A 17321-nucleotide genomic window follows, 5' to 3' on the forward strand; every position below is an offset into this window, starting at 1 on the left:
AATTCATGATGTGTAAAGCTCTGTGTATTTCTTTTCTAGGAATCCCCCTTACAGACCATCATGCTATCTACTTTCCAGGCCCACCATTTTACTACATTTGTTTTCCCGAGGGTCACTTGCAATTCTAAATTGTCAAAGCCAATAGCGGTCTTTTCCTTATCCTCTGTCATGGTGTACTGGCCACATTGGCTGCTTGCCCCTTCATTTTCCTTTGCTAGGTTTTCTTGCTCATCCTACCCCCTGACTGGCTGATCGACAAACCTCCTCCAAAGAATCCACTTGTCTTCCTCACTAACTTCAAATTCAGCATGTCCCAACTCAAATTTATCATCTGCACCAAGCTAGCTACCCTTTCTCACCTGCCCCAGCTCTGTCAACAATTTTCTCTGGGTCATCTGGAGCTCAGAATTATTTTTGACTTATTTCCTTTCTGTCCCAAATTCCAGTCATCAGTTCTCTGTACTTTTCCCTCAGAAGGTGTCACTTACTTGTAAGCAAATCATTTGAACAGACAATTCATGTGAGAAGCAATGCAAATATTAAACACATGAAGACATTTCAAACTAGAATAATCAAAGGAAGCCAGTGAAAATTATCCTAGGTGCCATTTGTACCTATTGCATTAGAAATATTTTCCACAGATGGAAAGATTTTGGGGAAACTAGTACCCTAGTACCCTTAGATATTGTTAATGTTGGTGTAAAACGGGTCCTGGGAAAACAGTTTGGTGAAATCTATCACGAACAAAAAGAATGCTCATATTGTTTCAACTAGTAATCCCAACTCTGGATAATTGTTTTTAATGAGATAATTCAAAATGAGAAAAAGATTATAACTACTCAAAATTTTTCTGCAGCATTACTTTATAATAGCAAGAAATTGGAAACAACCTAATTATCCAACAATTTGAGAATGATTAAGTAAATTACAGCACATTAAGCTGGTGAAATATGCAGCCATTAAAATTTATAACTATTGAACAAGACTGTATATCAACATGAAAAATTGTTTACCAAGTGATGCTTAGTGGTGGAAAAAAAGAAGCAGGACACATAATCACATCTACATAGTTATTATAACTCTGCCAGGAAAAGTCTCTATACCTATAGATAAAAGCTAGTAGGGAAATGAAAACAATCAGGGTGTTAGGGTGGTAGGACTAAGGCTACTTTTTCTTCTGTCTTTAATTTCCTGTAATATAGTTCTCATAATAAACATTTTCTCCCCAAAATATCACACATATTTATCTAGCTCTTCTGCTTTGTTCCTGTTGCACCTCCACCTTCCCAGTCCAGAGCCATACTCATTCATGCCTGGATCACTGACCCTAGCTGTTCTTCTTCAACCTATCTAGGCTGCAAAGGCAGCCCAGTTGCCTCAAGTGCCACATTTATCACATCACTTACCTGGTTGATAACCTTCAATAGTTTCTGTATTTGTGATACTATATAGTTTTCGAGGCCTACCTATCCTGGTCCAAACCTCACTCTTCACTCCTTTTCTCTGCTGTTGCTCCTGCTGCTGCTCCCCCTTCTTCATCTATATTGTCACAACTACCATTTACTGAAGGTTTACTGCACTGGGTTTTATTCCAAATGCTTTATGCATATTTGTCATTTAATTCTAGCAACAATCAGAGGAGGTAGGTACTCTAACCCCATTTTACAAATAAGGAAACTGGGGTGCCTGGGTTGCTCAGTCAGTTAAGCATCTGTCTTCAGCTCAGGTCATGATCCCGGGGTCCTAGGATTGAGCCCGGCATCAGGCCCCTTGCTCGGTGGAGAGCCTTCTCCCTCTCCCTCTGCCTGCCACTCCCCCTCCTGTGCTCTCTCTCTCGTTATCTATGTCAAATAAATAAATAAAAATTAAAAAAAAAATAAGGAAGCTGATGGGGCAGAGACAGAGCACATATGTGTGAGAGACAGGGAGAGTAAAGGAGGACCAGCCACTTGCCAAGTTCGTACAGCTAGAGAAAATAAGAATCTGGATTTGAACCCAGGCAGACTAATTCCAAGGCAAGAACTCTTAAGTGTATTTCTTCAACATACTCTGCTTAGCCCCTCTGGGCCTTTCCTCCCATAGGTCCCAGTCTTCAGTTTTCTTACCCTCCAAAAAACTTAGAGAACAATTTATCATGTATTGGCCCCATACCACGTGCCGGATGCTTCTTGTTTGAACCATGTATTTGACATTTTTCATCTTATGGCAACTCATCTGAGTTAAGCAAGAGCTGGGTTTCAATCCTGGTTTGTCCCTTTAGTAGCTGTGAGACCTTCACTAAATTACTATAACTTCTCCTAACCTCATGTCCTTTATCCGAGTCAGTGGTTCTCAGGGTGTGACCCCAGGACCAGCAGTCAGCATCACCTGGTGGAGCTTGTTAGAAATGTAATTTTTTTTTTTTGGTTCCTTTCAGAGTTTGGCCATGTGGACATTGCTGCTATGAACACTGGGGTGCATGTGCCCCCCGCCTTTTTTTTTTTACTTCATCTCTATCATTGGGGTGGGGAGCTGAGATGCCCTTCAACAGATGAATGGATAAAGATGTGGTTCCTATATACAAAGCAGTATTACTCAGCCATCAGAAAGGATGAATACCCACCATTTACATCAACATGGATGGAACTGGAGGGATTATGCTAAGTGAAATAAGCCAAGCAGAGAAAGGCAATTATCATATGGTTTCACTCATATGTGGAAAGTAAGGAATAGCATGGAGGACATTAGGAGACGGAAGCGAAAAATGAAAGGGGTGATATCAGAGGGGGAGATGAACCATGAGAGACTACGGACTCCGGGAATCAAACTGAGGGTTTTAGAGGGGAGGGGGTTGGGGGGATGGGTGAGCCTGGTGGTGGGTATTAAGGATGGCATGTACTGCATGGAGCACTGGGTGTTATATGCAAACAATGAATCACAGAACAGTACCTCCAAAACTAATGATGTACTGTGTGGTGACTAACATAACAGAGTAAAATGTAAAAATGAAAATGAAAATGAAAAATGAAAAAAAAAAAAGCAAATTTTGAGCTTTACTCCATACCTACTGGCAGGGGTTGGGAGGGTAGGGGTGGAATCTACCTGTCTGTGTTTTAACAAGCCCTCCAGGTGTTTCCAAAGCACATTCAAGTTTGAAAACCACTGCTGTAGTTAGAATAATACCAACCTGACAGAGTTGGGGGGGCATATAAAACATAACATAATATGTATAACTTAGCTGGCAGCACATAGGTCGTTTTGTAAGTGGTAATTTATTATTACTGCTACTTAACTTTGTGTGGGTTAGTCTTCCTTTGCTCAAGCTGTAGGTGGACAGGCATTGTGCTTCCTGATGCTCTTTCTCTAACATTCCCCCTGCTTTCCTAGAAAAAGGCAGTACATACACTAGATTTTGAATAAAGTCCTCTTCCATCACCGGCTGATTGGTAAGAGAACCAGTCTGGAGAGGCACTGTAGGTTAGTCTAGCATCTCTATAAGTAGGCTACCTGGGTCTAGTCAACTTACCAGACATGTGGAAATTCAGGCAAATGAATTTACCTGTGTATGCTTCAGTCTCTTCTCTCCGTCAAACAGAGAGTCTAATAATAACTATACCTTAGGGTTATGATGATAGATACAGTTGACTTTTGAACAATGGGGGGCGGGGTAGGGACACCACCCCTCCTCTCCTATGCAGTTGAAAATCCATGGGTAAATTTTGACTTGGCAAAAACTTAACTGTTAATAGCTTACTGTGGATTGGAAGCCTTACTGATAACATGGTTTATTAGCCCATATTTTGTATGCTCTAGGTATTATATGCTATATTCTTATGATAACATAAGCTAGGGAAAAGAAGATGTTATTAAGAAAATCATAACAAAAATATATTCATAGTACCGTATTGTATTCATTGAAAAAAAAACCCATGATAATTGGCCTCTTGGGATTCAAACCTGTGTCATTCAAGGGTCAGCTGTAAATATTTGTGAAGTGCTTTGAATGGTGCCTACAACAGAGCACTGTGCTCAAGAAATGCTAGTTAGCATTATCATTTTTGTGTCATTTCACCCATTCAGTGGTGGAGGAGGCTGTTTCTTCAGTTGGTAAGCCAATGACAAATACCTCTTGACCAAATTCTCTGGGTCAGGCACTATATTAAGCACAGAGGAGAAGTCTGAGGAGAAGTCTACAGCCAAGACCAGCTCTCCTCTCTCGAAGGTTTCAGTCTAATATGGGAAACTCAGCAGACCTACCAGACTGAAATGGTCTCTCCAAGGATATGTTACAAGTCAGATCAGATCAGGGGATCTGATCAGCCACAGATCTCATAATGTCCCCGCACAGGCCTCAGACTTCTGAGACATGATGCTGAGGGATCCCTTTGAAAAGTTTCCTTAGGGCTCCTACTTGATGTAGATTTAAGGGGAAAAGCATAAACTTTGGGGCCAGACAAACCTGGGTCCCAATCCTGGCTCCATTGCTAACTAGATGTGGGACATCAGCTAAATTACATAATCTCTCTGGACCTCATCTATGAAATAGGTAATACAATGAATTGTTGTGGAGAATAAATGAGACTGTGAGTTAAAAAGGGTCCAGCCCAGTGACCGACACATTATTCATAAATGTTGGGTTCTTCCCTTTTTTTTTTATCGCCAGCCAGAAAACTGACAGGTTTCTCAGTCTTTGGAGTCAACAGAGAGCCCAAATTATTCCTGAATATTCCACCAAATCACAGGGGATAATGCAGACCCCCTCAGAAAGAACCCTGGGCTCTTCAGGGGTCAAGAGACCCATATTCTAGTCCTCTCCCTTAGTGCCCCCACATAGACACAGCTAAGGGCCTTCTTCCCTATTCCCCCTTCATTTCTAGAGTTTCACTTAAAGAATCAATATTATTTAGGGGTGTCTCGAATAATTTGGCCTGGAGAAGAACTGGCTAAATGAATATATTAAGGAGTTTCACAAAAAAGAGGGTCCTGCCAGGCTGATGGGGAGCAGCCCAGAGAAAATAACTGTCCACTCCTTATAGCCACCTATGGCAGGCAGGCTCATCTCTGGGGAACATGAGTTTCAGGTGCCAGGTTCCCCACATTATAGGAGCAGACTCTACTCTGGGCATTTTTTTTTTATCTTAAAGGCTTTGCCCAAGAAACTCTTTTCCTTCTAGTCCAAGCCATATGTGCCGTTTGCAAAAATGTCCCTACCTTCTTCCAGGAATTTTAATCTATCATTAGCACTACCTGCCCCTGGACTCTCAGGAGCAGATCTTAATTAAGTTCCCAGCGAGTACTAGAAAAAGATGATAGCTGAGCCCAAGAAATAAGCGCCTCCCACAACTGAGGCAAAGGCACAGTGGTAGCTGGACAGTCTTACCTTCTCTCTGTTCTCTCCAATTGCCCAATGGCTGCTGGGAAGGTGGGCATCGTTTATGCCTTCTTATCTATATTTCAGCATGATCTGCTCCCACACGTCCTTGTGCCTGGGCAGGCCTGCCGCAGGCCTCTGTGCTTGTGGGCCCAATGTCCTACAATAATGCCTGACTACTCCATGTTCCAAAGTGTCCTAGTGGTCCGTAGCCCAGCTGCCTGGGGGGCAGGCTAGATTACATCTATGGTACCAAGTTCTTGGTATGGACACCAGGCCGGGTTCCTCAAAGGAAACTAAGCAAACACAAGATCTTAGCAATTTCTACAGAAGCCTCAGAGACACCAACTCCCTGAGTGATCACTTACCTCCCTAACTGGCTGGTCTTCCTGTTTCCTGTTATTGGTTTCCATTTGTCCCCAGGAAATTCCTGCAAGGCAAAATTCCGGTAAATGAGGGAGCTCTGAGCAGACAGGTATCCAGATGGCCTCAAAAATGTGAAGAGGGCAGGAGCCCGTCCCTGGACATGCCCCACACCCAACTGGTTTCTTCTACTCTGGCACAGGGGCTAGAGAAACATGTACCTGGAGGGCTGCCTTTCTTGTAAGGAGACCCAGTGAAGTGCTGGGGGCATGCAGAGACTAAAGAGAGCACTCGGGGACCTGGACCGTGTGCTCTAGAAACTCTGCATTTCCCTCTCTTTCTCCACTCCCCTCCCAAACCACCTTATAAACCAGTTTAGCACGTTTGCTGTTTGTTCTGGCCCTTGTGAAGGAGGTCTTTTTGTTTGTTCTGCCGGGTGAACCTGCTCACTCCTCTTGCCTCTTCTAACATAGAAAGCATCTTCTTGGAAGCCCTGGCCCTTGAGGGAGCTTTGAGGCCCAAGGCTCCTGCTGCAACCTTCTCCCAGGGTGAGGCAGATGGAGAGGACACACGTACCCCCTGCATTGCACGGGCCCTTCCTCCCCCTCCTCCTCCTCCCAGCACCGCTGGCAGGGGCTTAGGCGGGTTCATCTCTGGGGAGCATAATTGCCACGTGCCACATTCTCCACATTATGGGAGTACACACTCTACCCTGGGCATTCTATCCTTAAGGGCTTTGCCAAAGCAATCCTTTACCCTGTAGCCAACCTACGGGTGCCATTTGTAAAAATGTCCTTTCCTTCCTACTCTAGCTCCAAACCTGATGCAAATTTGCCTCTGACATTCTCCCCAATTTTGCATTCAGCATCCCTCTATCTAGCAACTCAGAGCTTAGCTCATCAGGAATGCACAATCCTTCCTAAACCTCACTGATCTTCCAAATTCCCTCTTTTTCCAATGCTGTTACCGGTCCTGTTCAAAGTTGTATTACCTTTGCCCCAGTAAAACAATAACAAAAATAAAAATTTACTCCCTTTTTGGGGTAAGATAATTGGTGTCAGTCATACTGGCCGAGACACTTACTAGCTGTGTTATATGAGGGAAGTTATGTCACTTCTCTGAATCTCAGCTTTCTATCTGGCAAAGACTGTGCTATCAAGCTTTGCCAGCTTCCCAGGAGTGAGAACAAAGTGGGATGTGCACAGAGGATGCTTAACAGCACTCAGCACATAGGAGGCTGTAGATGTTAGAAGCCATGGAAAAGATGAGGTTTACAGCTTTCCCAAGACCAGAGTGGTCCCTGCCTGTACCTGTCATGTTAGAGCAGCTCTGACAACTTGTTAGACTTCAGGCTCTGCCTCGATGCCCTTCTGAGATGTCCCTGCCCTCAAAGACACTATTACTCATTCAGTCACAGTGGGAGCCAGGATTTCCTGTCCATGCCCTGTGGAAAATGCTCAGTAAATAGCAGTGGCCAAACCAAACAAAGTCCTGTCCCAATTCACAGCCTCCTTCTCAGCTCCTCAGCATATCACCTTCCTTTTTTTCCCTTGAGCCACTTAGGTTGCCATAAATTGCCTGCCCTCTTTGAACCAACAAGGGAGTTATCCCCGTGGCTTGTTGCAGATGGGGATGGCCTGCCGCCCCGTTTGGAAGCCATACGGCCTGAAGGCATCCCGCCATGCTGGAGAAGGCCTGGGCTTTTTCCGTCAGCTTATGGAGAGGCAGTATAGCCCAACGAGGAGCTTGGTTTCTGAAGCTAGAGGACGTGGATTCAAATCCCACACCTGCCCTTCACCAGCTGGGTGACGCCAAGTACCCAGCTGCTCTTTAGCCGACTTCCCCCAGCTGTTTCACAGACAGATCATCATAATAACAGGACCTATTTCCTGACTGCTTTGAGGACCAACTTAGTACCTGGTGCACTGTGGCTACTCAAATGTTAGTTACTATGATGCTGTCCAAGTTTGGGCTTTGCCACTTGCTAGATGGGTGACCTCTCTGAGCCTCAGCTTCCCTGGCTATCAAGTAGGGATCCTATTATAGCTTATCTCATACAACTGGTCATTTGAACTGGGGTGTCCTATCCCATACTGTCAGTTTTCCCTCTGTCTGGGGTTTGTATGTATTTGTGGTCAGGTGGCAGGGGTAGAAATGGGCAGGAAGTGGCTCCATGCATCTGAAAGCCTAGTGTCTAAGCAGACCTGCTGAGCTGGTCTAACCGGCACTGGGAGCCCAACGTGTCCCCCCTCCTTCAGAGTACAGAATGAGAGGCATGGTGTGGGCACACCTGCTGCTGCCAACCGCTGTAACCTGCAGCTTTCACCTCCTTCCCTTATGGAGTTACTAGCTCTGGGCTGCCACTTCCGCAAGCCATCTCTCCTCTCTCCCAGCTTCAGCCCCCTTTCTCCACTGTCTACCTGCAGAACCTTCTTTCAGCAAGCATTTCAAGCTAAGCAAAAATCTCCCTTGATTTTAGGAGAAAATAACTCACACTTCAAAGATGATTATTATCCAGTAGTCATTGTTCTAAGGGTTTTACACATGTTTCATCATTTAATCCTCATAACCAACTTATGAAGTAGGTATTGTTACCTGTGTTTTTTTTTTTTTTCAGATGGAAAGCTGGGGGATTTGAACACAGGCAGTCTGATTCCCGCATCAGTGCCCTTTAACCATTATTTTATATTTCCTCTCCTCTTTGCTTCAACATTTCATTATAAATATTTTCAGGCATACAAAAAAGTTGATCAAGTTTATACAATTACCCATAAATCTACCACTTAGATTTAACAATTAATACTTCACTAAAACTACCTCATCCCATCCCTATTCACTCCTCTATGAATCCACCAATCCATCTTACCTTCTTGATGTATTTTAAAGAAAGTGACAACTTTATCCCTGAAAATTTGAAAACATGAAGGAAATAGAAAGATTTCTTGATGAATTAGCAATGCTCACTCAAGAAGAAACAGGTGACCGAAATGACCTCTATCTAGTAAAGAAATGGAATTTGTAGTTTAAAATCTTTCCACAAAGAAAACTCCAGGTCCTGATGGCTTTGATGATACATTCTATTAAACACTTAAGGGAGAAATAATACCAATTGTATGCAAACTCTTCTTGAAGATGGAAGAGGAGGGGCCACCTCCCAATGTATTTGGTAAGGCTGGCATATTGACATGAAAACCAGACAAGGGCAATATAAGAAAACTCCAGACTAAAATCTCTGATTAACATAAACACGAAAATCCTTAACAAAATATTTGCAAATCAAATCTAGTAACATATAAAAAAGGATACTATGTCATGACCAAGTAGGATTTAATCTGGCAATGCTATCTGGTTCTTAGTTCAAAAATCAATCAATTATCATTTACCATATCAGTTGAGTAAAACAGAAAACTATAGGAACATTTCAGTAGATATAGACAAAGTTTTTTTTTTAAAGATTTTATTTATTTATTTGACAGAGAGAGAGATCACAAGTAGGCAGAGAGGCAGGCAGAGAGAGAAAGGAAAGTAGTGGGGCTCAATCCCAGGACCCTGGGATCATGACCTGAGCCGAAGGCAGAGGCTTTAAACCACTGAGCCACCCAGGCGCCCTAGATGAAGTGTTTAAAAAAAATGCAGGATCCACTCCTGATAAAGGTTCTCAGCAAACTATATATGAAAAGGAACTTCCTCAACCTGCCAAAGGGCATCTACGAAAAATGTATAGCTCACATCAAACTTAATAGAGCAAGATTAGGAACAAAGCAACACTAGCCACACTTACCACTTCTACGAAACAGTGTATTGGAGGTCCTAGATGGTGCAGTAAGGCCCCCCTCCCCTAGAAAAGGCATACACAATGGAAATGAAGGTAAAAACCACCTTCATTTGCAGATGACATGATTGTCTATGTAGAAAATCTTTTAAAACCTACCACAAAGCTACCAGAACTAATAAGTGAGTTTTGCAAGGTTGCAGGGTATAAGGCCAACATACAGAATTAAATTGTATTTCCATATAGTATTAACAGTAAATTTGAACTTGCTATTAAGAAAACAATACTATTTGCAATAGCATCAAAAACATGAAGTCCTAAGGATAAATAACAAAATACGTGCAACATTTGTATGCTGAACACTGTAAGTTGTGTACATCAATATAGCTCAAAAATGTCAGCATACGTGTCATTAAATAAAGTTTGCTATTTGTTTATAATATTTTTAGGCAAAATTTACCTCCAGTGAAATGCACAAGAATGCATACACCTGTGTAACTCAAACGCTTACCAAAATACAGAACGTAATCACCATGTGACAAAGTTCCCTCAGGCCTTTTCCCACTCAGTCTCTGTGGCACTTTCTGTAGGCAGCCACTGTTTTGAACTTGTTTCCCACCGAAGAGTTGTTGTAGAATGTTACATAAAAGGAATAGTATATGCTCTTTTGGTAAGGCTTCTTTCACCCCTAAGGTTCCCTTTTTCAATTAACATGTCTATAGAAATTTCATACACTGAGTTATTCATAAGTGTCTGCCTATGCAATAGCAGTTCAACACAGGGAAGCCACAGGGCAGGAATGTGGTAGGGAGTCAGCAAGGACATAGGGGATCCTCTCAGAAATACCCTGGGGGATGGTGGTGGCCTGTGTTGGGGTGGTAGGCTGTAACCAGGGTATAGCAACAACTAGTCTAGCCCTGGGTTTCTGACAAAGATAGGCTGAAGAAGGGAATAAGATTTATTCTTTAGGAAACCAGAGCGATCAAATCTCTAAAAGCAGAACCCGGGGGACATGTGCAAAGTTTGCAGCTCCAAGGAGTTTGTGAGCAGGAAATGGAAGGGAGTAAGTGCTACTTTCTGTCAGGCACTGGGCCTGTTTTGATCCTTACAACTGATCTATGAGGCAGCCATTATGTCTCCCCTCTTTAGAGATGAGGTAATAAGACTTTTCTCGGGATTGGCCATTTTGTGAGGCAAAAATTCCCCTTTATGCCCTTTCAAAATCATGCGATTGCAAGTTTGGGTGGTTGCACAACTTGCTCAAGGTCATTCAGATAGCCATTTTTACAGTCCGGATATAAATCCCGGTTTTGTCCATTTTGTAAAGGAAAAAAAGTTTATTTTCACCTAACTCTCAAGATGGGTTCACTGCAGTTGTGGTGGCTGAGTGGCTTGCCCAGGGTTATGAAGCCACTCTCTGGCAAAGCCAGGGTCTGTACGGTTTCCAGGGATAGTAAGTGTGGTATTTTCCAAAGGTCTCCCTCGCTTTCTCCTCACCAAGAGAGTAAGGAAGCAAACCCATCCAAGAACCAAGGCCTCACCTGCACTGTGGGCTTCCTGGGTTTCCAGGTGGTGCCAGGCGCCAGGCTGCTGTCCTCAGGGCCACCATGCTGGGGGTTATGATAGCATGCTGTACACCGGATGCACTGGTGGTGGTGGCATCGACAGCTGTAGCAGTTGGGCATCATGTTTCTCTTCCTCAGAGCCGGGCAGAGCTCTCCAGGACAATAAATGCAAGGGTCATGGACTACGGCGCCCTGGATGCCACAGGAGTAAGAGCAGGTCCTGCGGTACTCAAAATCACTGCAGTGCAGTGGCTTGCAGCACATGGATTGTTCTAGACCTTTGCTTGCAAAACATTCGGAGTAGGTGGGAGTTTCTGACTGAAGGGGTGACAGGGAATGATACGATTGGTCTGGAGCATGATATGGCTGGTCTGTGGAGTGGTAGGACTGGTCCCTCGGATGGCGCCTCAGTTCCCTGTAGCTGGAGCTCATTGGCTGGAAGTTTTGGTCTATAGGTTTTGGTCTCTGGGTAAAAGTCTTACTGCTGTGAGTGGTTAAACCTGGCAAATGAGATGCAGAGAAGGATTTGCTGCTCTCTTCAAAGAACTTTCTTCTGTCTGCAAAGGGCAAGAGGATGGCTTCCTCCCCAGCTTGGGTAGCAGAAGCCTTCAATTCCTTGCTGTCACCTGGGTTAGGAGGGCCTTCCATGGCTAGTGCCACATGTGGCTGCAGGTTGTGCTCTGGAGACCACCGCCAGTGACCTCCACGGACTCTGTGGTGAACACTAGTTTTCTCAGAGTCTGATGAGGAGGGCTCAGATGCTTTCCACCAGGTGTTCAGGCCCACAGAGGGATGGCCAGGCCTCTGGGCAGGGCTTATTTTTCCCTCCAAGCCTGTCGATTCATGGCTCTCCGGGGCTTGGCTGAGGCACTCTGAAGACTGAGCCCTGAGGATCATGCTCTTGTTGAACAGCTTATCTCTGGGGCTAGGTGGTTTTTTACATGAGGACAGAAGAGATGAGTTAGAGGCAGGAAGTGGAGTACTTTCTAGGGGCTCCTCAGTCTCCTCTACAGGCTCCTTAGTGTCAAACAACTGCGACAAGGGGTTCTTGCTTTTCTGGAGCTGGGCCTTCCTCCTCTGGATTTCATTACGCAGATTGGTAGCAAAACGCTCACTCTTCCGCCGGTTTTGGATTGAGCGGCCCCGGGGCCCTCCATTCCGTCTACCACCCACCCGGCCACACTCCCCTTCTTCAGTGGCCTCTGTGCTGCCAGCTCCTTTAGTGGTTGAAGAACAGTCCCTGGCTTGTTGAACAAGGGAGCCAGAGGCAGAGGGCTGCTGGCTGGCTAGGTCAATGTCTGCTCGGCACGCTCTGTTTGGGTCCTGGAAACCTTTCTCTGGAGGATGTCCATCAGCCTCTCTCTGTGGTGAACTGCTTGGGCTCTGATGCCCTGAACCCAAGGGCCTATCATCCAGTTGTCTGGCCTTTCTTTCTTTGCTGGGCTGGTCCTGGGCTCCTCCGGGAGGGGGACATGGACTTATCTTCCCTGTGTGGCTGCTATGCAAAGGTGACAGAGTCCACTCATGGCCATCTTGCCCAGCTGGGAGCTCTGTGCCCTTGCTGCCCCTGGCATCAAGGTGCACGTGCTGTAAGTGGGATGCCAGCAGCTGTTCTGGGGCACTGTGGCGATGCCTGGTGAGTCCTGTGAGGTGTGGGGGACTGCCAAAAGATGAAGTCTTAGCTAGCTCTGCCGAAGGCTTGTTGAGCTGTCTGGAATCTACGCTGGAAGCTTTATCATACACTTTTGGGAATCCGACAGCTTTGGCTGAGGCCTCCATCAGTAGATGCTCAGAGTCCTGCTGGCTGGATTCAGAAACTTGGCTGAGTTCACAGTTCTGCTGGCCCTCATTTGCCACTTGGTCTTGCCCACTGAAGCAGCAGAACCTGCTCGGGTTCCTTGGGGATAGCATGGTGTCTAAGCTCACTTTCTCCTTCTGCTGCGAGGAGTCCCCAGGCTCAGATGCCCTGTGCTGCTCTCCATTGAGGAGCTGGGCTCTGGAGGCCTGCAGACTATCTCGCCTCACTGGAGGCTGTGGTGGGCCTCTGGTAGCCTTGGCAGGCCCTGAGTGATGGGCCTCCTGCGGGCGGGATGACAGCTGGGAGCTGGGAGTCAGGGGGCCCCCGGTGGTACGCCGGCTACCTCCTGAGGTCTCGGCCATGCTGGGCCGGCCATTAGGGGCTTTTGTTGGCCCGGGGCCTTGCGTGAGGCAATCTGCAGAGCCCGGCTCCTCTGGCCTGAGGGAAAGGGCGCAGTCAGAGGCATTCGAGCTGGCCGAGAAGGAGCTATAAGCTGAGTCGCGCTGGTTGGGGTACATGTTCTGATCTATGGGCAAGAGTTGGCCCTCGTAGGTAGCTTGGCCTGGTTGCTCCAGGCTCTCCATGCTGCCGATGGAGCTACTTTTCTCAGTGCTGCAGTGGCGGGAGAGTGGGCACCACTGCACACACACGTCACTGCAAGACACAGGGCACACTAGTTAGTCAGGCAAATGACCAGATCCCTTTTCCACCTTGGCCAGCCCTGCCAGGGGAAAAGGCAGAACAACCCAGAGGCACCAGGCCACAAATAAGAAGAGGATCAGGCCGGAAAGGAAGGAAGGGAAACAGTGAAAGATATGAACACGGGAGCACCACAGAGATGTGGTAGAAATGGGAGAAAAGACAGCATAAGGGAGCAAGAGAGGGCAAGATCCCGAAGACTAAAAGTGTAAGAACTCCACTGGGGCTTATGTTCCGTTTCCCTGCCGCCAGTGAGTCTAGAATTGCTTTTGGCCTCTCACTATCCTTAGGGAGTCAGCACGTGGCTCTCTGCCAGGACAGACAATCATAGAATATTAGTATCAGAGAGCGGGCTCTAAAGGGTTGATTCAATTTCAGCCAGCCCATTTTGTAAATCAGTGGCTGCTGAGTTTGGGTGCATGTCAGGGAGTACAGGGAGGGCTTGTCCAAACACAGGTTCCTAGGCCCCATCCCCCCCGCCCAGTGCTACAACTGGGTGCATCCTGAGAATTTGTCCTTCTAACAAGTTCCCAGGTGAGGCTGGTACTCTTTGCTGGTCCAGAGACTATACTACTGAGAACCGCTGGAGTGAAGCAAGCCCCGCAAAAGGAAGTGATTTCGAGGAGATGATTTTTCTCATGATCACCCAGCTGTGGCTCATGACCCAGACAGGGCCAGAATTTTGGCAACCCCCTGTTCTCTGCTCGATACTAATAATAAGTCTGACCATTTACCAAGGGCCTACATTGTGCCAGGCACTTTACAATGTCTCATATCAAAATGAAGGTGAGACATTATCATCCCCACCTTACAGTCAAGAAAATAAGCTTAGTGAGGTAAACTGACTGGCTCATGAAAGTGCTAAAGAGGCAGAGCTGGAATCTGAACCCAAGCCTCTGTGAGTCCAATGTCTTAGCTCTTCTGCTATACTATTTGTTAAATGGGACAAACAAGGGGCGCCTGGGTGGCTTAGTTAAGCGTCTGCCTTTGGCCCAGGTCATGATCGCAGGGTCCTGGGATCAAGCCCTGTTTTGGGTTCCCTGCTCAGTGGGGAGTCTGCTTCTCCCTCTGCCCTTCTCCCTGCTCGTGTTCTCTCTCTTTCTCTCAAATAAATAAAGTCTTAAAAAATGGGACTAATAATAATGTCTGTATCAGAAGATTGTTTTGTGGGTGAAATCAGTTAATAAATGTAAAGCTCTTGTCACAGCCCGGGCACCTAGAAAAGGTTCAGTACGAGGTAGCTGCTGTTCTTTTGCTTTTTGTTTTAACTGCTATTGTTATCAGTGCCCTCTTCACCACTAGTGTTAACATGAGATTTGCCACCTACCCATCCCTTCCTCATCCCCACAGCAAAGCCAAACCAGGGAGACCTAGGAAGGGACTGGGAGCAGACACAATCTTGAATTTTAAGTACCATTTCCCATAAACAAAGCCAAAGTGAGCCAAGTCATGCCAGTAACTCCCTATGACTAGAACCCCAGAGGTCACAGACTGTTCTCAGAAAGGCCACAGCTCAGAAAGCAAGAACTGAGCAGTGGCAGGGGCCCACAAGACCCTCAGATCAGCCTTCCTTAATCCTTGCTCCCTGCTCACCCCCTTAGCCACTCTGCTCACTTGACCTCTGGGCTAAGAATCCATCGATTCCTTGTTGGCAAGGGAACCTGCCACCCACCCTATCGCCTTTCCTGCTGCAAATAACCACACCCCTACTCAAACAGGAGTCAAGCTCAGAATATGCTTCAGTGTATTCTTCCAGAACAAAACTGCCTCCACCTCTAAACGGAGCCCTTGTCTTCTGATGCCAAATAAAGTCATTGACTGGGGGCAAACTCGGTGCATGGCTTCTCTGAGCCTCAACACCAGAAATTCCTCCTGAGAGGGAAGATCTTGCTGTGGAAGGGAAAGGTCAGCTTTGCTTGCTCTGAGTTTTTGCAGAAAGAGTACTCTGTCTCTTCTGGGCCGTTGTTTTCACAACAGGCAATACCAGGCCACTAAATTGAGAGATCCTCATGGCAAGTAGACCCTGTCATTCAGGGAGGTGCCCAGTCTGAAGGCTTTGGCTCTGTGACAGAGCTGATGAACTCTGGATGAGATCACCAGTGAGTCATTGTAGCTAGAGAAGAGGACCAGAACTGAGCTCCGGTTCCCTCCTGCATTAAGAGACTGGGGTGGGGGTGGGCGGAATGTGGAAAAATCAAGGGAAAATACATCAAAGGAGCAGCCACTGAAGTAGGATGAGAAGCAGGAGAGTGTGGTGTTTTGCAAGCCACATGAAGTAAGTATTTCAAGGAAATATTTTCTAGAAGGAAAGGGACTGTCCCAAAGTCAAAGAGATTTAGCAGTAAGTAGCCAAGGCCTAGAACCCGGGGGACTACAGAATGCCACTCCATTTTCCATTATAGCGCTCTGGACTCTGCAACATCCAACAGGCGCTAGAGCAGAAAAGGGGGCATGGCCAGGTTGTCTACCCTCCAGCCCATCTTGAGGGGTAGGGTTCTAGACTCACCTCGTGTTGCAGCCGGAATGCCAGGACAAGCTGAAGGCTTCAGAAGGGAAATGCATGGTGGTGGCCGCTTCAGGGCATCCCTCCAGCAGCTTGGCCACATGCCATGAGTGCGGCCTACTGACAGGGGCGTTTCTCCTACAGCAAGAAAGGGACAGGAAGTCAGCTTAGGGAACCAGAGCTGAAATCACTTCCCATGCAGCTTCCGCCCCCACCCCCTCTTTCCCTTAAATGAAGTAGAACATCTTGCAAGGAGCTGATATAGGAATCTTAGTGGCCCTCCTCAGCTCCCAGCTTTCAAATTCCCTTCATCCTCAGGGCGAGGTGTGGCTATACAGAATGTTGGCTTCCCTGGGCTGTTTTGCTTGTGGGTGTATCCCAAGCACAAACAACAGTGCTAGACACCACAGTAGATGCTCAGTAAGTGTCTGTGGAGGAAATGAGTATTGCTGCCCAGTAAACACTGAGCTACCCCAAGTTTTCTTGGGGAAAAAATCAGTCTGGTCAGTCTTCCCATTTTTCTCTAAGAAAAGAAGAGGCAAGTGATTAGGAAGTTCAAACAAGTCAACAAGAGGCTGCAAATCCTCCAATTTTCCCTTGTTCATTTGATAAGCATTTGTTGTATGTACCAACTGTGCACAGCTCTGGGGACACCAAGATGAATGATACATGGTCTCTGCCCTTGAGAGCTTACAGATGAGTGAGAGTGAGAGAGCTAATACAAATAAAACCTGACGAAGGCCCTGAAAGAGAAGGATAAGATGGGGACAGAGGTGAAATGCCTGCATTTGTAGGCAAAGGGGGGGGGGCAAGGAACCCCAACTCCTGCCAGGGAATATAGCACAGAGTGGTGAAGGTGCAATGCGAGGCTGACAGAGGAGACTGGCCGCTCAGCCCAGCAAGGTACCTAAAGTGAAACAGGTTTGAGGCCAAGGCCCTGGATGTAATCACAGGGTCTGTCTGGTGCTGGAGGCTGCTGCCATACTCTTGCACTGACCATCTTAGACAAGACCCATTCCTCTCCTCTGGTATATTCCCCATGAAGAGACGTCGCCCTTGCAAGTGGGGGCAGAATGACATGGGGGAAGAGCAGAGCACATGCAGGACATGGGTCGTGCCAGAAGATGAGGAGAAGACTGATGAGGTGGAGGAGGGAGGGGCAGAAAGCAAGGAAGCAAGCAAGCAAGAGACAGATGTCAGAAGGACCAGGTGGATGGATGATAGAGATAAGAGTGAGAGAGGATTGGGGCGCCTGGCTGTCTCACTCGGTT

The 17321-nt window shown here is 46.5% G+C and overlaps 1 protein-coding gene across 4 annotated transcripts in view; it reads right to left on the reverse strand.

The window, feature by feature from the left end:
• The window catches only part of SHROOM4 (shroom family member 4), a 209866-nt gene that overhangs the window by 28546 nt on the left and 163999 nt on the right, over positions 1–17321 (reverse strand). For 3 of the 4 annotated variants that reach the window (XM_032843052.1, XM_032843056.1, XM_032843055.1), the window contains 4 exons: positions 16054–16188; positions 11027–13502; positions 9495–9551; positions 5719–5780 (listed from right to left, as the gene is read on the reverse strand). In XM_032843052.1, the coding sequence (XP_032698943.1) occupies positions 5719–5780; positions 9495–9551; positions 11027–13502; positions 16054–16188 (2730 nt within the window). The remainder of the gene's footprint in view (positions 1–5718; positions 5781–9494; positions 9552–11026; positions 13503–16053; positions 16189–17321) is intronic. The other variant, XM_032843053.1, reaches the window with a different exon arrangement.

This window comes from Lontra canadensis, unplaced genomic scaffold (genome assembly GCF_010015895.1).
Source record: "Lontra canadensis isolate GAN:19392208 unplaced genomic scaffold, GSC_riverotter_1.0 scaffold134, whole genome shotgun sequence".
Classification (NCBI taxonomy): domain Eukaryota; kingdom Metazoa; phylum Chordata; class Mammalia; order Carnivora; family Mustelidae; genus Lontra; species Lontra canadensis.